Consider the following 22,768-nt stretch of genomic DNA (forward strand, 5'->3'; position numbering starts at 1 on the left):
GAAGTGAATTGTGGGATACTCTGGCTATTAGACTAGTACTGCATTAGTTTCAAGATCAGACCTCTAGACACAGAGTCCAAGTGCCACTGGAGTGTTGATGAGAGATCTCTCAGTGGTACCCCGCTCCTGGGAGGAAGATGTCATCTCTTCCTGCCTCACATCACACAGTCCAATGCATTCCTCTACAGAGTGTCAACTCTGCCTTGTCCCTTGCTTGAAGAATCACTTGCCTCTCCGTGCCAGACGGAGTTGACTGCTCCTGGGTGCCAGTTCATGGAGGACTCACGTTCACACTAAAGAGAAGATGACGTGACCACCCTCGACCAGCACCCTCATTTGCAGTTCTTACCCAATATCAAGCCCCAGCAGGTTCTTGTTCCACACTGTCTAGGTCCCTCTCAACTCCCTGGTGGCTTTGTTCCACTCAGGACCCTGTCACATGGTACTGCAGCTGATATACAACAGGAATGGCAGCTGGCAGCTGCTGTACCCATGGAGAACCCATTTCCTGATCCTGAAATAATGCCTTCTCATTGGGTCCTCACACGGTGGGAAAAGCTAGCAAGCTCCCTGAAACCTACTTTATACGGGCACAAGTCTCATCCGTGAGGGGCCCGTTCTCCTGACCAATCGCCTCTCTGGACTCCACCTCTTAGTACTATCACCTGGGACTAGAAATTAGAGCATATTAACTGGGTGGGGAATCACAAGCGTTCAGACCATAGTGTGAGACTCTTCCCATCTGCCAGGCAGAGGGAGACCAACCTGGGAGGATAACGTGTTCTACAGGGATGATAATCTGCACAGTGTCACAATGTGAAGAGAGAAGTCAGCTGTCACTGTCCTGAGAGAGTTGGTCTGTGAAGCCTACAGATACCTTTCCGCTAGGGCCTAAGAGTGTCTTCAAATGCCTTAGAGAATATAACTTTATATTAAGACATTTGTGATTTAAGGAGACACAGAATGAGCTGGGGTGACAGCATGCAAGCATGAGGACCTGAGTTCAATCCCCCAGAATCTTCAGGATTAAAAAAAGGTGGTGGGGGCAGGGGGGAGGATGTGCTTATAGTCTCAGTGCTGGGATGGGGGTGGAGGTGGGGCTGATACAATCGGATCCCTGGGACTCACTGGCCAGCCAGCCTAGCTTATTTTGTGAGCTCCAGGCCAATGAGAAACCCTGTCTCAAGATGGCAGGGCTTATGGCATGTAAGGACCAACAGCCAAGGCTGTCCTCTACACTCTGCACACACACACACACACACACACACGAGAGAGAGAGAGAGAGAGAGAGAGAGAGAGAGAGAGAGAGAGAGAGAGAGAGAGAGAGAAGATGGAGAGTGTCTCAGGGACTTTTAGGGTGCCTTACTACTTTAAGTTAGAGCCTGCATACCTCAGGGATTGTAGCCTGAGAACTTCCTATGTGTACCAACTGGAACCTGCTAGATGCTTTCCTCTGCTGGAGTTTCCTGTGCAGACTTGATGGCTTTGTGGTTGGTTCCTCCACAGGGTCCCACTATCATGTGTCCACCGTCACCTCTGACACACCCCAGTTGTATCACGGCTCAGCCTCTCTGCCCTGTTTGAGAGGCTGAGTCAGAATCCCTGAACCAGGAACTTTGCCTTATTGCTAGACAGCTGGACCACCCCCAAAGCATCACATGGGAAGGGCATTCAGCAAACCCTGTTCCGGAAGCAATCTGTCCCTCCGGCCGGTTTCCCCATCAGCATTTGCGGGGAGTTCTGTCTCCTGGCAGGGAACTGGCTCACAGCTCCGTGCTGGAACTGGCAGCCCCTCAGAGACAGTTTCTCCTTCTCAGCATCACCCAATGACGCCCAAAGTAAAGGCGCAAACGAGCCTCAAGAACAGCATGTTCTTCCCAGCAACATGCCAGGGGGGAAAGCTGGGCTTGGAGAAAGCTGAGCGCTCTGTGGTGTCCTGGAGCCCACGATGTGTGCCAAGCTTGCTGTCCAGGCCTTTCCCTCCCGATCCCACCCATCGCGCAGGTGGGATGCCTTTGAACTTCTTACTCAGTTATGTAAGCACACCTGATTTACTGCCTGATTACACGGATTATTGTCAGCTTTTGCCTCCCAGTGCTCCTGGGCACACGCTCCCTAAAAGTCCCTGTTTCTGGAGTGCCTTACAGTATAAAGAATGACCCCATTGGTGCCTAGTCTTGCTTACTGCTTGCTTAATGGTTCCTAGGGGGAGCTGAAGTGTGGGTGTGGGTATTGCAGGGAGATGTGCCCTGTGGAAACAGGTCATGGCCAGATCAGGTGCTTTGAGGAGGAGGCTTTGTCCTAGAGAAGGAAAACAGAAACAAGCACAAAAGCACATGAGAGCATGGGGCTGTGCATGTCTCTGCCTTATTTTTGAGTCAGGGTCTCTCACTGTCTTGTAGCTCACCAGTTGGCTAGACCGGCTGGCCAGAAAGCGCCAGGAATGCTCCTGTCTCCATCTCCCTCCATGTTTATGATACAAGCACATGTATGTATCTTTCTCTAGTATCTTTCATCCCGATGTCTTCCAGACATTGCTTTTCTATGGGGAACCCATCTTTCCAAGAATGACCTCTCTGCTCTCAACACCAATGGATACTCTTAATCCATGTCTTGGTGAAACCAGGGGTCTTAATTCAGACCCTGAGCTGTTGGTTCTGAGACAGACACTATAGAGACCACTTGTATCCTGAACACCCTATCAGTTTGGCAATTGAACCCCAGAAGCCACTAGGGTCACAACTTTAAGTCAGGTACTAGAGTCCCTTTGCCAACTTCAAGGCATCAGGCAGACATGCCGTCTATAACCTTTCCCCTTCGTCCAGGTTCAGCCCTGGATTGACCCTGGTCCTGGTGTGTGTTCACTTGGCCCTCGATGCTCTGACCACTGTCATCCACCTCCCAAACGAAGGGTATTTGGTCTCGTCTCTTACCCCTCACTTCACCTTAGCGGGGGACAATTTCACCACCTCTTCTCTGGGACTATGTCTACTCTGAGACAAGTGATATTTGGGTGGGATCTATAAGATTACAGGCTTGTCCTGGCTTGGCCACTCACAATCTTTATGTGGTGGGCTTGTTATTCGGCCTCCTGCCCACCCTTGGGTCCCACTAGCACAGCTCCTGGCTATTGTAATGAACTCAAAACAGTGGCAACCACTTAGTGATCTCTTCCAAAATGCTGCCACCCACCATTGCCACCATGATATTTATTATCTTCTTGGACACCAGAAAACCAAGGACCTTCATTCACCCTCGATCTCAGAACCACATGGCTCATTGAACATGCTTGGTGGAGAAGTGCTCTCTCTCTCTCTCTCTCTCTCCTCATCTCTTCTCTTCTCTCTTCTCCTCATTCCCTTTCTCCCATCCCCCTCTTCCTCCTCTTCTTACACACAGCTCTGCCTAAGCTCTGAAATCCCATCTAGTTTCTCTGGTATTAAATTTATAATCAAATTCGATCATATTTTCACAAGAAATCAATCTGTAGGTCTACAGCTACAAAGAATAGTCTGGTCGTCATTGGAATGGCTAATTCCCTCAGTGTCTCCTTTGTTACAAAGACGTGGTGCATGGACTTGGCGGTTACCTCCCTCTTCTCACCTGTTGTCACATGACCCCAGGCTCTGTGGGCCTTGGATACTAGACCTCACCATTTTCTGCGTTCATCTGCCCACTCCCACCCTCTGCAATCTTGAATTTCTATCTTTTGCCATTGGTCACCTCAAGCTAAAAAAACTTGCTGTTGTTTTTCTGCTGTGTCAGAGAACATGACTTTTGCTTACCCATAGTGACGAGTGGGTTATAGAATTCGTTTACTCTTGTTTTCAACTGTTGGGCAGGGATGGATGTGGGAGGCCACCGCCGGGTCAGCTCAAAGAGAACAATCCTGGCTTTTACAGTGAGCCCATGGCTTGAGCCTTTGTCCTTTCTGTTAGCTTGTAAGCAGAAGCCACGAACAAGGGTGCTCTCAGAAGGGAAAAACCAGCAAAAATAGAGAATTATTTTCCAAAGCAAAACAGATCATCTAAAGGGCTGACTTGTCATTGAACTTGGAGGCAGTTGATTTTTGTGCATAGTCAAACAATGTCCCTCTGTAGCTCTGAACCCTGAATGGGCAGGGTTACTGTGGGTCAGTGCTGACACATCCAGGCTGCAGGCAAGAAGATGCAGCTGTGTGCTCCACAAAGCCTCTGGTTTGTGTGTGTATGTGGATGGATCTGCTGGAGCCTCTGTGTGCTCCTCTTCTGACCTGTTCCCAGCCTTGGCGCCTCCTGGCAACTGGAGAGAGAGTTTGAAATCTACAGGGATACCAGGAAATGGAATAGGGGGGCATGCTGGGTACATTCTGTGGTGTTGGCCTGTATCTAGCCTCCATATTAGCTATGTATTCATGAATGTTGGTTTCATCATTTGTACTTCATTAATTCATACTACACAGTCTCTGAACTAAGAGGCCATCTGCAACATTTTCTGCTGGATTAAGAATTGCATTGATTTTTTTTTTTAATCTCACATTATTTTGGAACACTTGGGAGCTGAGTATTCCAGCTTTACCCTGTGGTCTGGAAATTCCAGGCCTGTATGTCTGTCTCTTTATTATACTTAGGTAGGGAGGAGTATACATACCTATGCATGTGTGTACCTGTGTGTACATGTATATGCAGAGTCTGGAGGTCAACTTTGGGTATCATTCCAGAGGTTGCATCCTGTTTGAGATAAACCCTCTTGTTGGTCTGAGACTAACTGTGTAGGCTGGACTGGCAAGACTGTCTCTCCATCCATAGCACTGGGTTGTAAGCGTGTCTCACCATGCGTCATATAGATTCTGGAGGAACCAGTCTTGGGGCCTTCATCCTTTCACTCCTGGCTTCCTGGGCTGGGCTGGGTGGTGCTGGTGGCAGCAGTAGCCTTGGTGACAGTGATGCAGACAGCAAACGCTGACTTACCGTCAGCACTTCTGGTAGTAACAGCAGCAGTGTGAAGCTGTGTACCACCGTCACTTGTCCAGGTGTTCTTTGTACATTTTACGTGTATCCAAGCCTTTGGTTCTCATAGTCACCCTGTGTGATCGGCAGCATCGCTGTCCCTACTCTACAGATAAATTGTCTGCCATATTGGAAAGCTTGTCTGAAGCCAAATAGCTAATGGTGGCAGACAAATGTTTAACCCCAGCACAGGGTCTCAGTCACAGTGTCCATGGGAAGCCAAAAACACCCGTAGCGGCCACTCAAACAGCTTGTAGCTGATCAATCCCTAAGCATTCCTCAATGTTCATTAACCCCCCATAAGGACTCATATCTGGAGGAACACCGTACTTATATCAGAGAAAGCCTAGTGATGTCACCACTACCAGCTTGCCCGAGTCCTTGCCTCTACTTCCCTCCATCAAGACCTGGGCAACATCATTGGCCTGTGGCTGAGGCTATTGCTCCATTCATTTGTCTGGGGCACTGTCTTAATTTCTTTTCCTGGTAGTATGATAACATATTCTGACAAAAGCCACTTAAGGAAAAAAGGTTTCTATTAGCTCACAGTTCAAGGGATAATCCGTCATGGTAGGAAGTCAAGACAGCAGAGCTTGAACCAGGTGCCCAATTTCCTTTCTTGGTTCACACAGTAAAGGGCTCCAGTCAGGTGACTGTGACACCCACAGGTCTTCCCATCTCAATTAGCATAATGAAGATAATCGCATAGGCATGCCCAGAAGCCCATCTCTTAGATGATTCTAGACTCTGTCAACTCGAAGATTAACATTAGTCATCATAGACGCTCAAGGCTCTGACTCCCATCTGACCTGGCTGCCTGGTCCTCCAGTCTGATGGGCTCTCCTAACTCCTAAATACTTACGTAAAACATGCATGTTCTGGGCGCACATAGCTACCTGGAGCAGGTAGTTCACATGGGTGCTTCTCAGTCAACAAAAACGTATTTGAAATGCTTTATCTGGAAATTATATCTTACATTATCCAGAAATGGTATAACCTCTGTCCCATGCTGGTCTTTCTCAGTGTTGGGCTTGACAGCCTATAGTCCCAGAAGTCACCTCAAAGGCAAAAAGTATGAATACGATTAATATTTTGCTTTTCTACTAAAGTCCTGGAGTGACAGAATACACTTTCTGTTCTAAAATGGTCAAAAGACTACAGCACAGATGTGTTTCTTCTCTTAATGGCTATAAAACTGGTAATGAGCTTTGGAGACGGATTTTTTACATGGTTCCTCGACAGGCTTTGGGCCCTGTGCAGACCCTATGGTGTGACGTTAGTGATTCTGCAGGTTATACACAGAGGAGAGGTGTGATTGCACTGTAGGTATGGGGACTGCCTTTGGGAACTGACTTAGCATGACAGGCCTTGGGTGGAGGGTTTTTTGTGCATTGGGAGGTCAGAGGTCAACAGGTCCCCATGGAGATCAGAGGACTGAGATCTCCCTAGAGCCAGAGGTATAGATGGCTGTGAGGGCCTGCTGTCCGTTCTGGTAATTGCCATGTCTAGCTTTTCAATGGGTGTTGGGGATTGAACTCAGTTCTTTGTGCTAGTACAGCACCCACTCTACTGGCTAAGCCATCTCCACAGCTCTCGGGACAGACTTCCTTAAGTTGAGCCAGGTAGTAGTTCACACCTTTAATCTTAGCACTCAAAGACACAGAGACAGGCAGATCCTGTAAGTTCAAGGTCAGCCTAGTCCACACAGTGAGTTCTAGACCAGTCAGATCGGCACAGTGAGGCCCTAACCCTGTCTCAAAAACAAGCAAACAACATACAGAAAGAAGAAGAAGACATACAGAAAAGAAACAAGAAACTTCATTCTCTGTAGTTAATTACCAAAGTAGCATGACTTGCTAGTTTTCTGTTTTAATTCTGTGGGTCAAAACAATCTGGTTCTGGCAGAGGGTTAAGACAGAGAAGGGACCGTGCATGGGGTATTTGCTGAGACTGTCCTTCAACCCATCACTTGGGCTGTGGAACGTTCTACATCCCTAACATCTGCAGAGTGAAATTCCTTCCCACTGTGTTTTCAAAGTGTCCAGGAGGGACCACTGAGGACACAGACTGATGGCAGCACTTGAGGACCACTGGGGGCACAGACTAATGGTGGCACTTGAGGACCACTGGGGACACAGACTGATGGTGGCACTTGTAATGGTTTCTGCAGGTTCTGAGCTGGCCTTAAACACGTTAAGTTATATGATGAGGAAGCTAGTCTGTCTCCATTTCCTTTGATCTCCACTGTAATGCAGAGGGGGGCTAGAACAGCCTTAGCATGCTGTCACTTAATTTTCTCTGTATAACCAAGAGAATGCAGGCCACTCCACCATTACCACCACTGTGTCCGGCTAGAAATACACTGCATAGATTTTCATTGCACTCTAATTTATGGGAATTATTTAAAGCCAAAATCTTGGTCTTTCACTTCTTATACCTTGAGGAAATGTAAAGACCAATGCAGGTAATGATGCTGAGATGCTGGTGGAGTTGTGCTTCGGGGACACTCACCACAGGGCATCAAACCTTCTAACTATGACTTCACGGTAAACCAACCTGGGAAGCCTGGAAAGGCCTAGTGCCTGGGCCTCAATCCACCAAATGGGTTTGACATCTTACCCATAGCCACAGATGAGCAGATCCAGCATGCATACGTGGGCATCCTGAATTCCGAGCAGATGGACCCCCAGGTTGGTCCCAGTTCACGTGTCCTGCCTGCTATGAATAACAGGACACTGTTTTCCAAACACAATAAGCAATTGAAATTTGGACTCAATTGCTTCAGTGACATTTGGAATTGATAACTCTTTTTATTTTCAGCTTAGATGATAATATCTCAGCAGGAAGCCAGAGTATTAAATCCCATCAAGATCCCAGCTCATCACCATTCAGAAAAGACTGGCTTTAAGTGAGTCCATTCACTGCCTGTCTGTGAGTGGAAAATATAAAAGTGACTGGCAGGAGGCAAACCTGGACCTCTCCGTGGCCCTGATAAGACTCTTCATTCCCTTCTGGGATATGAGCTTCTGCAGCCCCCAGTGTCAGACGCTAAGCATTTTCAGATTTTCCCCCTAGACTTGAGAGAGGCCTGTGGCTGCTTTGCATTGCTTGCAGGAGGCTCCCATTCTTACCTGCCATCTTTTATCCTTCCTGGTGCTGGAGTCTGGTGTCCCTGGGGATTTAGACCTCCAGGACTGCATTAATTAAACCTTGGATTCTCAGTGCATTCTCAAGTGGCTGAGACCTGGAAGAGCTCTGACTCCGTTCAGATTTTTTCAGTGGTTAGTGGAGACAAGTCTAAGATACCGCACCTGACTCAGGAGACATTGAGGAGAGGGGCTGGAAGATAAGCCGGAGCATGGATGTCTGCTATGAGACAGTGGCTTAGAGAGATGAGAGGGAGATGTGCCTGTGGACCATTAGCAAGACCCAAACAAGACCTGCATGATGACACCAGTTGATATTCCGATGTGGATGGGTCAACTCTTACAGGCCCCATCCCTAGATAAAGAGCTACAGGCAGTTAATGGCTCCTAAGAGACAGTCAGTCTTCCCTACTGAAGAGCCCCATGATAAATAATTTAGTCCCAAGTGGTCAGCTCTTAACACATACACACAACAATTTTTTAAATATTGAACAATATAGCCGGATGGTGGTGCACACCTTAAGTCCCAACACTTGGGAGGTAGAGGCAGGTGGATCTCTACGAGTCACAAGCCAGTCTAGTCTATAGAGTGAGTTCCAGAACAGCCAACTACACAGAGAAATCCTGACTCAAAAAACAAAAAAAAAACAAAACAAATCTGAGATACAGTGAACATTCACACAATGCAATCTCCCTTCTTTACAAGTTTCCTGGCTGTATTACATACTTTATATTCATTATTCCATTTCCTTTTCCTTGTAAGTTTATATCACCGGAATTATGGCCCTATTCATTTTTTGTAGTTAAAGAAATGGGCTTGGGCAGGGTCATACCGTGAAGGCTCAAGGTCACACCGTGAAGGGTAAAGTTGATAGTAGAGCTTTTGGCCTGCATAGCCTGTGCTCTGTCGCCCCTCAAGCTGGGTGGGGTTAAATAGAATCTTAAGGCAGGAGTGCTTGGAGAACCCAGCTGCACTATGGGAAAGACAGCCTCTTCTTCTCCAGGGTTTGCAGACCTTACCTGGCCCACACTTTCCTCAGACCATTTGAATGCAGTATCCAGTCACATTCTGATGTTAAAGCTGCGGGGTAAGAAAGGCATAAGGCTGTCAGCCAGCAGGAATCAGCACTCCATGTGGTACCAAACTAGTGCAGACAATGCTTGACTTGGAGGTCTCCTTGTAGTGACACGCTGCCACACCTGTGTCCAAAGACCCAACATCTTTAGCATGTCTCCATCCATCCTATCTTTCCTGCCCACCACCAGCTCCGAGAACTTGTAAACTTCTTCAGTAGTTCTTCATCTTCAGTCTCCATTGATGATATGGTGTAGCAGGCCATAACCCTGGTGGTGTAAATTGGTTTTTCGATATTTACATACCATGGATTCACCTGAAGGCTTGACCTCCAAGGGATTCTGATTCACTAAGTGATATGGGAACCTCTGGATTACAGAGCTGGATGAGTATCAATCGTATGTGGCCAGTTAAAGGCCTCTGATGATATGACATTTGCCTTGTCAGGAAGATAGGAAGGGAGACATACTGCAGCAGGCTCAGACTCGTGACCTTTATCATCAGCATAGATAATGATTTCTCCCACTGAGATGCAGCAGCTTTAGATAACCAGCCGCATCTAAGAGCTTGTTCCTCAATGAGAAGGAAGTGGCTTTTCTTTGTAATTGTTGATTCCCACGTCATTGCTTCTTGGGCCAGAATATACACTGGGATCACCCATGGGTCTTGTTAAAGTGAAGATTTAACGTTTGTCATTTTGAGGTGGGGTACAACACGCTGCCCTGGGAGTGAACTCCTGGATGATGGTTGATGTACATTGGATAGAACTCCTAAATCCCAACCTTAACTATCAGTGGTTCCCTAGCTGGATGGTAGTGGCACACGCTTTTAGTCCCAGCATGTGGGAGGCAGAGGTAGGCAGATCTCTGTGAGTTCAAGGCCAGCCTGGTCTGTAGTGTGAGTTCCAGGATCTTTTAAAGACTCGTTGTTGGGCCATCTCCTTTGATCATTCTAATTTAACTCTGAGTATTGAGACTTTAGCCCCTTTCTCAAGGGATCCCAAGGTTCAACCAGGACTGGGAATCTGCCAGGTTTTATGAAGAATAATAACACTTTGTAGACACTGAATCGCATGTGTAGCTCCATGGGCCAGGGCTAGCTGGTTGCCCAAAAGGGGCAAGGGTCCCCTTTCCCTCTGGAAAGCTAGAAGGTCCCTTAAAGTTTGTGTTCTGCTGCCATAGGTCTGAAGTGGGTTTGAGCATTTCTATCAGGACCTGAAATATGGTTAATGCTGTTGGTTGAAGCTGGTGCTGAGCCTGGAGGTTCCAGGGCCCCATGGTCTCCACCGACTGTCAGTGAAGGTAGTGAAGAACCTCATATGGAGCGGCAGGGGCCTCTGACTAAATGTCTTCTCCTCTCAGACAGCATCTTCTTTTCAGGAGAAGGACTGAAACCACGTCTAACATAGCCCAAGATGGCCTCGAACTTGTTAGGTAGCCAAGGGTAATCTTGTACCCCCACCTTCTGAGTGCTGGGATTGCAGGCACACGCGCCATTCCATCGGGCTATAATCACCATCTTCAACATGGTACTAACACCAGTGCTAATTCATCGAGTCAGTGGTGTTATATATATATTTTCTTTTTCTTTTTCTTTTTCTCTTCACAGTACGAGATGCAAAAAATCTAATCCCTATGGATCCAAATGGGCTTTCGGATCCTTACGTGAAGCTGAAACTTATTCCTGACCCCAAGAATGAGAGCAAACAGAAAACCAAAACTATTCGCTCCACACTGAATCCTCAGTGGAATGAGTCCTTCACGTTGTAAGTGCTTCTTCCTGCCCTGGGGTGAGCTCTACCCTCACCCTCATGAACCACATACTGCCCACCCGTTGGCGGAGGTGGGGGTGGCAGGGGGGTAGCAAATGTCTCTACCTGTGTCCTCATTCCTAAGACCCTCCCAGGCTACCGTCAAGTAACAGCTGCCATCATTTCTGGTTGATAGGTAGTGGCTTGGCTTCATAAGAATTTACGTAACGAAGACCCCAAGTTAGCATTGCCTGTTCTGTAACAAGCAGATGTGTTCCCCGCTCCCGATGGGCTTCATCCTTTTAAGAGCTAGGCGAGGATATGAAGCAAGAATTTAATAATTTTTGCAGCACGGAATAAGGAACCCATGGTTTAGAAAGTACTGTTGCGGCAGAAATAAGGAAATACTCACCTCTAAGCAGGGAAAATGTCACTTCCAGAAGGAGGTGACATTTGAGCTTCATCTCGGAGGAGTGACAGAAATTCCAAACCCGAGATGAAGAAAGGGGAAGAATAGTAAGAAAGAGGAAAGAGTCAGTAGTGAGGGATCACACACAGCAGGGAGCACAGCACACAGTAGGGAGCACAGCACACAGTAGGGAGCACAGCACACACCAGGGAGCACAGCAGGGAGCACAGCGCACACCAGGGAGCACAGTGCACACCAGGGAGCACAGCACACAGCAGGGAGCACAGCACACACCAGGGAGCACAGTGCACACCAGGGAGCACAGCACACACCAGGGAGCACAGCACACACCAGGGAGCACAGCGCACAGCAGGGAGCACAGCGCACAGCAGGGAGCACAGCGCACAGCAGGGAGCACAGCGCACAGCAGGGAGCACAGCGCACAGCAGGGAGCACAGTGCACACCAGGGAGCACAGCACACAGCAGGGAGCACAGCACACAGCAGGGAGCACAGCACACAGCAGGGAGCACAGTGCACACCAGGGAGCACAGCACACAGCAGGGAGCACAGTGCACACCAGGGAGCACAGCACACAGCAGGGAGCACAGCACACAGCAGGGAGCAAGCACAGCACACACCAGGGAACACAGCACACACCAGGGAACACAGCACACACCAGGGAACACAGCACACACCAGGGAACACAGCACACACCAGGGAGCACAGCGCACAGCAGGGAGCACAGCACACAGCAGGGAGCACAGCACACAGCAGGGAGCACAGCGCACAGCAGGGAGCACAGCGCACAGCAGGGAGCACAGCGCACAGCAGGGAGCACAGCGCACAGCAGGGAGCACAGCACACAGCAGGGAGCACAGCACACAGCAGGGAGCAAGCACAGCACACACCAGGGAACACAGCCCACAGCAGGGAGCACAGCACACAGCAGGGAGCACAGCACACAGCAGGGAGCAAGCACAGCACACACCAGGGAACACAGCACACACCAGGGAACACAGCACACACCAGGGAACACAGCACACACCAGGGAACACAATGCACACCAGGAGCACAAGAGGCTCCCTATGGGGACATACTCAGGAAGCACTTCCTCTGTGAACATTACCAGAAGGAAAAATGTCTTTCTGTCAGAGAGAAGCCACTGAGCTCTGTTCAGCAAAGGGCAGAAAGTCTGTGTTTTAGACATTGCCAGTCATGTAGTCTCTGTTGCCAGAGCAGCCATAGATTATATATAAACAAATAGCCAAGGATGTGTTCTAATGAAACTTCACTTTTATGTTTCAAAGCTGTTCTCTAATACAAATTTTATTTAGATAAGTCAGAGTGAGCTGTCAGGGGTCAGCGTTGCTTCCTGATCTAGAGAGAGCTTTTAGAGCAGCTAGCTAGGACGCGAGGCTGCTGTCCTGTTGACACAGGAAGGAATCTGAAGATACTATTCCAGGCACAGACTGTGGGCATGTTGGTATCTCCCAGGCTGCCATGACTGAGATGTCTGAATGCATTGCGTATGCGTTTGTCTTTGTAGCAAATTAAAACCTTCAGACAAAGACCGGCGACTGTCTGTAGAAATCTGGGACTGGGATCGGACCACTCGGAATGACTTCATGGGTTCCCTTTCCTTTGGTGTCTCAGAGCTGATGAAGATGCCGGCCAGTGGATGGTAAGGAAGCCATGAGACCCAGCATGTTGCCGTATCCCAGACAGCTGAGAGAAGCCAGGAGCAGGCTGGCTGTAGCCCCTTCCCCCCCCCCCCCGCCCCCCAGCCTGACCAGAGGCTGAAGGAAAAGAGCTGCTCATGGCCCTTACCCTCCCTTCTCCCCCTGTCCTCAAAGGTATAAGCTGCTCAACCAAGAAGAGGGCGAATACTACAATGTGCCCATTCCAGAAGGAGATGAAGAAGGCAACATGGAACTCAGGCAGAAGTTTGAGGTGAGGACTCCCATAAAGCCCTGGGCAGGAAACCGTCTTGCCTGCATGTTCGGGGAGGACCCAATTCTTGTGACACCACTGGGAAGCCCAAAGCAATTTTCCTGCTAAATCTTGTTTGCTTCCCTGAAGAACACACATGTCCTATGTAACCACTTTCATTTGCAAGCTGTTGGCATTCTGTGTCTTGGGTCCTTTGGAGACTGAAGGCTGGAAATGGCGGAGAGGTGAAAGCATGGCTGGTTTCCACATAAGAAGATGGTTTATATATCACTGGGGCGACGGCAAGGTTGAGAGTACACCACCCCCCCTCCCCCCTTTCACAGAGAACGCCTGCATACTTCCAAGAGAGACTCCCTAGAGAACAACTTGTCTATAATGAGCTACCACTCAAGTATCTGGGAAAAAAAATTTCCCTATTGAAATTTTTTTTGCTTTCCCTATAGAAGGCAAAATTGAATGGATTTTCTTCTGTGGAATGAGCTCCAGCAGACGCTCCTGTTTAGAATTCTCTTTATTTTTTAATTTTCTCTCCAGACGTCATTTAGGCAAGGCAGCCCCCTGCCCTCCTCCTGAGTGGGTTTGTGTGTTTGCCTTCTGTCCTGGGTTCATCTGCCCTCTTCCCCTTCCTCTCTCTGCTTCCCCTCTTCTTCTTGTCCTCTATTGCTTCCCATCTACCTCAACTCACTGTGAACGTTCTTCTCTCTATACCCCTCAGGACCCCCGCCACCATCTCGGATGCTTTCTGTTTCTCTAAGTACTTAGCATCTGACTATTGGATCACATTATTTAGTAGCCTTCAAGGTCTGTATAACTGGTAATCGTTTCACTGCAGACTATACAGTATTGCCTGGAAATCTCAGGAATTCCTAAAGTAACATGCAGAGAGAGAGAGAGAGAGAGAGAGAGAGAGAGAGAGAGAGAGAGAGAGAGAGAGAGAGAGATTTTTAGCCTGATCACATTCACACGTTGTTGCCCTTTAAAAGGAAGTGTATATCAGATGGACTGAATTCCAAAGGATGTAAAACAGAAAATTGTTCAAATTATTTCCATCATCAAGCTGATGACATCTGGTGAATGTAGATGTCAGTGGTAATACTTAAGGCCAGGCTGCCAGGTTTCCTGGCTTCTGGGAACGTGAGTGCTTGGAAGTGAGTCAGGGATACTTAAGACAGATGACGCAGCACTGGCATAGGTTGGTGCGATGGCAGGGAGTGGTGGGGATGGGATGGGTGAGCCGCTGAGCGTGAACCAAGCTAAAGGTAGCAGCCAGGCTGGAGACATGGCTCGGAGTCCAGCAATTAATTGCCTAGCACTCTCAAAGCCTTGAGGGCTATCCCCATTAACACAGAAACAGAAAAATAAAAGTGATGGTTCCTGTATCTGAGGGCCACATGGTGTTGGTCAGCACACATGGAAGTCCCTGCTGCTGTGCCCGCAGCTCCTCAAGAGAAGCCAAAAGTCCCACCTGTTTATATCACGTCTTCCGGTTTCTTTTAATGTTGACAGCCAATTAAAACTTACAGTTCTGTGTAGGTCAAACTTTCAAGTGTACTTTCAACTCAGTTAAGAGCTTTCTGGTGAGACACAGTCTACAACCTCTCCCATCAAAAACTACGGGAGAGGGGGCTGTGGCAGTGACTCAGCAGTTAAGGACACTTGTTATTCTTCCAGAGGACCGGAGTTTGGTTCCCAGTACCCACATCAGGCAGTTCACAGCCACCTGTATGTAACTCCAGCTCTATGTTATGAGAGCTATGCTATACGTTATGTCTATGTTATATAATGTCTATATGTTAACGTGCACACACACACACACAGACACACATATAGATAAATCAACTGTAAATGTAAACCTTTAAAAGCTGCAGGAGAGGGCTGGTGAGGTGGCTCAGTGGTTAAAAATACTGGCCACTTTTCCAGAGGTCCTGAGTTCAATTCCTAGCAACCACACAGGGGCTCACCACCATCTATAAAGCGATCTGATGCCCTCTGCTGGCATAAAGGTGTATATGCAGACAGAGCACTCAGACATTAACAAAAAATAAAAAATAAATAAAAACTACAGCAGAGACAAGAAATATATGTTTAAAACTGGAAAAATGAGGTTCTTAAGACTTTTAAGGAAGTCAAATGTAAGCTTGAGAGTCAAGGTTCATTGTGCATGGCCCTTCCTCCCTCCCTTTGGCCTTCTCTTGTCTGTCACTTGCCTGGTTCTCTGCCTCCACTCCTACCCTGGCTAGGACACAGCTCCAGACTATGTCACCCACCCCTGTGTTGAATGGATCCTTCTAGAAGGAGTTTCAGGACACTGGGTACCTCTCCCAGGCAGGGCAGAAACCTGCTGTGCTTAACTGACTCTCACACCCCAAGTCTCAAGTGTGTCATTCATGGTCAGTGTTTAGACCCATGCGCCTAGGACACAGCCAAGAGAGGAACATCGCTGAGGCTCCCTAGGTGTGTCACTTGACGTAGCTCTAATCTGAAACCACCTTATTCATCGAGAAATACTGACCCACTTTGGTGCTTCATTTCCATGGCTTTTCCTGTTTCTCTGAGCAATGGGTCCACCTCCTCCTTATAAAGGCCACCGGTTCCAAGTTAAATATCTAGGTAAACATCGTGGGCTGGAGGGCTTGGGGCCAAAAGTGAGGCATTTCTCCTAGAGACTGAGACAGTGCATTGTCTGTCACTATCTCCCTGCCAGGAGAGCTGGGCTTGACAGTGGAGGACTAGCCCAAGGCCACGCAGCCTCAGAGCGGGAGGAGACACCCTCAGGGGTTTGGGTGGCAGGTGCCACCCCTCTGAGCCCCACGCTTAGACAGAACCCCTGCATGAATTACATCCCAGCATTTCCTTTGCACATCTTTTGGCTTAATTTCCTGGATTTCCTCAGATGGTGTCTGCTCATGCGTTGAGCATTTTGCCGATATTACAACAGGAAGAAGCCTGTAGCAGATAGAGTCGGAAAAATGCTGGGATTTCATGGCAACTTCCAGGCTGTGTTTAAATGGAAGTCTCTGGCCTGACCTTAGTTGGGTACATAGTCCTGTGGTCGTGGTTCTGTGTTCAGGTCTGTGTTCAGGTCTATACCTGTGAGAGTGGCAACCCTTCCCTCAGTGCCTAGAGGTGACAGGCTGACAGCAGTCTACCCTGTTCTCATGCATTCTTTCCACTTTGAGCTGAACACAGGCTCAGCTCTGGCTTGTCATTTGCTGAAGTCCAGCACAATTGTTAGTTCTCTCAGAAGCCAGCATGTCTTGGGGGCCTCTTGCAGAATCTAGAGCAGTGGGGTCCAACCTTTTGACAGGACACTGAATCTGCAGTACCTTGGGCCTCATTCACAGCTGTCCTTGGCTGGAGTGTGGCCTGTGGACCAAGACTTAGACAAGTTTATCTATCCATGCTTGATTCTGTTTTGGTGGTGTTTAAACTTTTGAGGAGGGGGTCTTTTTATGTAGTTCAAACTACTCTTAAACTCAAGGTCTGCATCCCGAGTGCTGGGATTACAGCTTTGAAATTCCATCCCACCCAGGCATCTCTGTGTTCTAGAAGGAATTAACAAGCTGTGGTTTCAGCCCCCCTCCCCACAAGACATCAAAAGTCTAATTAAAAAAAAAAAAAGGAAACAAAATGAGCACTTAGAGCTATATGCACCATGTTACTATTCATCGGATAATTAGATGGAAAAATTTTTTTTTCATATTTAAACTGTTGATTCTAGGATCTTGGCAAACAGAATCATCTGTGGGTGAAGCTTTTAGGAGCCAAGGAAAAATCCCAGGATGGCTGGGAAAGTCCATGCTCGCCCCTACGGGCTCAATCAGGGCAGTTCATCTGCCCAAAGATGACACAAAACAGGACTGTGACCAGAGTGTCCACAGAGTCTCTGTGGCCTTTTCCTCTGGTCCATGTATGTCTTTGGGTAGAGCACACACAGTCCCTGCATCACAAACTAAATTGCATGTCTTTTCTTTTGTTCAGTAAGTGGGGCTCCAGCAGTGGTCACAACAAGCAGCCCTACCTCCTGTGGAGCTTGGGCTCTGGACCCGGAGGCCCAGAGTTGAAGCAGGGAGGTTACCAAGAAGCAAATGGCACAATATAACACTTTGCGCTGCTTTGCATGTCCCCAGAATATATACATGACTATACATAACAACCATGACTCCTGACTTCCCTCCCAAACCCAGGTCTCTGTTCCTACTGTCAGCTCATGATCAGTGCTGAGAATGGGAGGCAGTCCTAAGGATAGGTTACTTCTGGCTCACAAGTCTTCTCTGTAAAGGGTCAAATAATGTCTGCAGTCCAGAAAGTATCTATCATAATGTTTACTCTACACTGCAGCATAGAAGCACCTGTGGACAAGTTGTAATAAGTGAAAGTGTGTTTCAATAAAACTTTATTTATAAGAACATATAGCAGACTGCATTTACCCATGAGCCATGGTTTATTGACTTTAGGTTCAGCATGAGTACTCTGGAATCAAATCTTGGTCTTGCCAGTTCATAACGGTATAACCTCTCTTAAGTGTATGGCAGTAATACAGCATTTAGATGAATTATTTTTAAGATTAAAGCAGTAGAGAAGTTCTTCAAGCACACTTACTATATAACTGTTTCTATCAGATAGCCACCACTGTCAGTGTAGTTTAATGTAGAAAGTGGTTCTTGCCCAGACACCTTTATTTGAAGTTATTTTAAAGTTTTGTCACAATGAATGCATTTTCATGTTGAAATTATGTTCCACATATTGATTGGATTCTCTGCCATGCCATCTGCTCTATTATGACAGTGGTAGGAGAGACCCTTGTCAGCCTTTGTCCTATCTTCAAGGGAAAAAGACCCTTGTGTGTGTCTTTCAGACCCTGAATGCAGATGGATATCTAGATACAGTGTGTCTGTAAAATGAGTTCTGAAACACAGTGTATCTATAAATCAGGCATAGGTTGAGTCTGAGGTTGTATCAGATGAGCCCTGATATCCATGGCTACTAGAAGTGGAGATTGGATCCCATACTCCACTCAGACTTCTCAACTCAGTGGTTTTGTTTGGGGTCCTGAGTAAATACTCAAACGTGAACTTATCTGACAGGTGATTGACAGGGACCACTCGCCAGACATAAACAAGAGCAGAGCCATACCCAGAGTGACCTCTAGCAGGGCATCAGAGAGCTGACTAGGTTAGCAATGCACATCGTGTCTCTTTACCGCCAGTTCCTTCCGTGAAAGCCCAGTGCTTTCTGTGAATGGTTGTGCTGATCTTTTACAGAAGTCAAGCATAAAAATTGTTCATCTGAGAAGGAAGGAAACAATATTTTCAGGCCACAATTTTCTCCTTCTCCTCCCCCCTCCTCCTCTTCCTCCTCCTCTTCTTCCTCCTCCTCTTCTTCCTCCTCCTCTTCCTCCTCCTCCTCCTCTTCCTCCTTCTTCTTCTTCTTCTTCTTCTTCTTCTTCTTTTCTTCTTCTTCTTCTTCTTTCTCTCTCTCTCTCTCTCTCTCTCTCTCTCTCTCTCTCTCTCTCTCTCTCTCTCTCGTTGGTTCATTTCATTAGTTGGCTGTTTTTCCCATACAGGGTCTTTTGTAGCCTGATTGGCCTTAAACTCACTGTAGCTGAGGGTGACCTTGAACCCCAGATTCTCCTGCCACCGCCTCTGAGTACTGATATATGGCCTAGACCACTGTTTTGGCTACGCTGACTAGGCAGTGAGCCCGTATGACCCACATGCTCCTTTCTGGGCTTATAGGTGAGTGTCTCCATACCTAGCCTTTGGATGAACACTGGGGATCTAGGCTCTAGTCTTCATGTTTGAATAGTCAGCACTTTAACCAATGAGCTATCTCTCCAGCCCCAATCTTGGATAAGTTCCCTAAACTCTGACCTCTGTTTTTCTTGTTTATGAATGAGGAGAGGGATAGCACCTACTGAGTACATGAGGATTAAATCTTTTTTGCTTTGTTTTGTTTTGCTTTTGTTGTTATTTTTTTGTTTTTTGAGACAGAGTTTCTCTGTATAGCCCTGGCTGTCCTGGAACTCACTCTGTAGACCAGGCTGGTCTCGAACTCAGAAATCCGCCTGCCTCTGCTTCCCAAGTGCTGGGATTAAAGGTGTGTGCCATTGCTATGTAAGTTTATACAAATTCCTAGGATCATAGTAAGGCCTCATTCCATGTTAGCCAGGCCTCTATTTCTTTCCCTTTAGGTATATGACTATGTGAAGTAGACATTGCTTACTATGGTTAGGAAGTAGTTAACGCTGATACTGCGGTTTGGAAGTTTTGTTTGTTGTTTGTTGTTTGTTTTGTTTTGTGTGCAATGGAGGCACAGTGAGATAAGAGGATTCCTGTTTATAGCCTCCCAAGTTTCAGTCAAGGCATGATTGTTGAAACCAGACCAGTGAGTTGGTATCCTAGTATTCACATCTCCTTGGAGCCTGAAATCAAACTCTGATGCTCCTATTTGGTCATGTTTGCAGCAAAAAGGTTGTAAAGATCCCTGGATCCCTTCACTCTGCAGCTTGTTCCTTCTGCCTTCTTTCTCTTTGATCCTGATACTCAGGAGGCTGCTGAAGGGCACTGGAATGTGAGCACTTCCCTGATTACAGGCAGTGTCCCTTCTGAGGGGCCTGCCTTCGAAAGCTAATGCTATCAGGCCTGACTCCCCACCATAAGCACCTGGGCCCAGGCACAGAACAGCAAGCCAAGCCCCTCGTGGTAAATCAGATTTCCCCAGCCTTAGACCATGTGGATTCGTCCTTTATAACTGACTTCACATCTACCTCTCCTCTCACGTGGTCAAAGAGGACCAGGAGCTCTTGTGTCCATTGGTTGAGTCAGCCCAGATCAACCACATCTGTCCACTGCTTATAATTTCAGCACACGTGGCACTGACCAAATGATCACATAGTCATGAGTTCCAGAAAGCAAATTCCTACATTTTCCTTTGATTGAAAATCCTCTCAGGCTGCACTGTATAATTTGACAGGGGCTGGCCATACGAGACCTTGGAGTATTTAAAATATGTACAGACTTAAGCTGGACAAAATGGTGCATGCTTATTAGCAAAGCACATGGGAGACAGAAAGAGAATCAGACCTTACTTTGCTATGTAGTGAGTTCAAAACCAGCCTAGACTACGTAAGACTACATCTCAAAACAAAACTAAACTTACGTGTAGTCAGATGTAAAGTAAGCCATTAATAGAAAATATGAAAGCTTTCAAAAGCATAGTAACATGGAAAGGGTAAAATATTGTAATAATAACTCCATGGATAATATATACTGAAGTAATATCTTGGATATATTGGCTAAATATAGCACATGGCCAAAGATTATAATTTTCATAGGCATTTTATGCTATAACCCCATATGAACATTAAGCATAACTCTAAATTAATTTCAACTATTTCTTATGTTGTTAATGCATTTTCTAGAAACTTAAAAACAACATGTATACATATGTATATGCATTTCTATTGTACATGGCATATCTAGAATACTCTTCTCCATTATTAAAAATAGTATTTGATGGGCCAACAAGATGGCTCACCAGGTAAAGGCACTTGCTACCAAGTTGGATGACCCATGTTCAATCCCTGAGGCCCACGTGGTGGGAGGAGAGAACTGACTCCCACAGGCTGCTTTTGACCTCCACACTTAGGCTACAGCCCACAGGTGCAGGCATGCCCATGCCATATAGCCCACTCGTCAAGGTCAGGCAGCAGCCTTCAAGTGTGTCCTCTCCTTTCTCCCTTGACCAAAGCATGGTCTTTTGGCAGCTGTACAAGTCTGGCTGGCTTGGTGGGAGCTTCTGGATGCTTCTATCTTCACCTTCCATCTCCCTATAGTTACATGCTGGCATTGATGGCACAGTGTGTGTGTCTCCCATGTATACATGTGCTCTGGAGGGCTGAACTTGGAACATCAGTCTGGCTCAGCAGGTGTTCTTGCCTGCTGAGTCACCCACAGTCCCTGAAGGAAAATAGACTTACCTTTCTGCTGTCACCTGTCTACCAAGGCAGTGTCGGATCAATCCAAGGGAGGTTCTACTGGGAAGATGGTATAGCAGGTTGGTGCCCATCTTCCCCAGCCATTCTGGATGCTGCCCCAGGCGGCCACTTCTTCCTCTCCCCGACCCAGGTTACTGAGATCATCAGGGCCCAGAGGGTGGGAGCAAGGGACAGAATTTTGGGGGCCATACTGCCCTGTGAACTGAATGCTGATACCCACCCACAGCCCCCCAACTGGATCACAAGTACCCCAGACACATGCATAAAAACACACTGTGGGTTTCTGTATTTTTTTTTAATGTTTGTGACTGTTCAGAACCACACAAGAATCTAAACCAAAAGATGTCAAAATACATTTGAAGGTTGTGAGGGTCTTGTCTACGGGGAGGGGGGGGTAGTGAAGGAGCCTTCTGAAGCTTGGCATGGAGATGCAGATGCTACAGGGTCACCCTGGAAACACTCCCAATGCCTCTTTCCCTTTATTCTGAGAAACGATTTAAGACTCTCCCTTACTAATGAGCAAATTAATAGAATCCAATCACTACTGAGATCAGTGAAGAAGAGATTTGGTGGATAAGTTGTACATGGAAAGAGAAAGCAGATGTTTTTCTCTTTTATTTACTATTGCCAAAATTGGATTTTCTGAAAGCCTCCATTGTCTTTGAAGACTTTATCTAATTTGCAATGTTCTTTTCCAGATGGGGAAAAAAACAGCCCATTGGAAACTCTGAGATAAATCGTAGCTATTTGTTGATTTGATCAGCCCTGCAGTGGTTACTATAGAAACCTAAGTTCTTTCGGATGCCCTTTAGCCACAAAACAGAAATTTGATGTGCCCCCGGTATGGATTCTACTTCTTTGGTCCCTAAATAGCTACTTAATTACTTTCTGAACTAAATGATGTTAAGGGGGTAAAAAAAAATCTATTAAAAGGGCATCGGTTGAGATATATTTTAATGTTTGTACTTCAGTTTGGTTTTAGAAGCAAAGTCTTAAGCCCAAATAGGATATGAGTTAGAAATTGTTTTCATTAAATCATTTGTCAATAGCTCTTAGCACTGAGCAAACCCAGAGAAAGTCTCTGATGTCACAGTCCAGGCTTGCTGGTCATTGTGGAAGGGAGGACAAAGACCGCACAGGAGTCCTCATACTGCCATGTGTTCTCAGTTTAATTTGGAGATAGATTACATAATTTTGTTGGGAAACAAAAAGAAATGCTGTCCAGACTAGCTTTTTTACTGCCCTAACAAATCCCTGAAATAGCATGAAAAGCCTTATGTTGTAGGCATGACTTTGTGGTTGGATGTTGCCCGGTGTCCGGCAAGCATAATGGTAGAATCACTCCCCCACCCACAGTACCTAGGCTCTGGTAACCACAGAGGTCAGGGTGTGAATGAGGACCTGGGATGTGTCCCTTCATTATCAGCAACGAGAAGAGGGCAGAGAAGG

The 22,768-nt window shown here is 47.0% G+C and overlaps 1 protein-coding gene across 2 annotated transcripts in view; it reads left to right on the forward strand.

The window, feature by feature from the left end:
* Positions 1-22,768, forward strand: part of Prkca (protein kinase C alpha) — a 404,382-nt gene that overhangs the window by 310,722 nt on the left and 70,892 nt on the right. For both annotated transcript variants that reach the window (XM_085829454.1, XM_021175668.3), the window contains exons 6-8: positions 10,818-10,974; positions 12,917-13,051; positions 13,224-13,320. In XM_085829454.1, the coding sequence (XP_085685580.1) occupies positions 10,818-10,974; positions 12,917-13,051; positions 13,224-13,320 (389 nt within the window). The remainder of the gene's footprint in view (positions 1-10,817; positions 10,975-12,916; positions 13,052-13,223; positions 13,321-22,768) is intronic.

Source organism: Mus caroli, unplaced genomic scaffold (assembly GCF_978045245.1).
Source record: "Mus caroli unplaced genomic scaffold, Mus_caroli_1 scaffold_13, whole genome shotgun sequence".
NCBI lineage: Eukaryota > Metazoa > Chordata > Mammalia > Rodentia > Muridae > Mus > Mus caroli.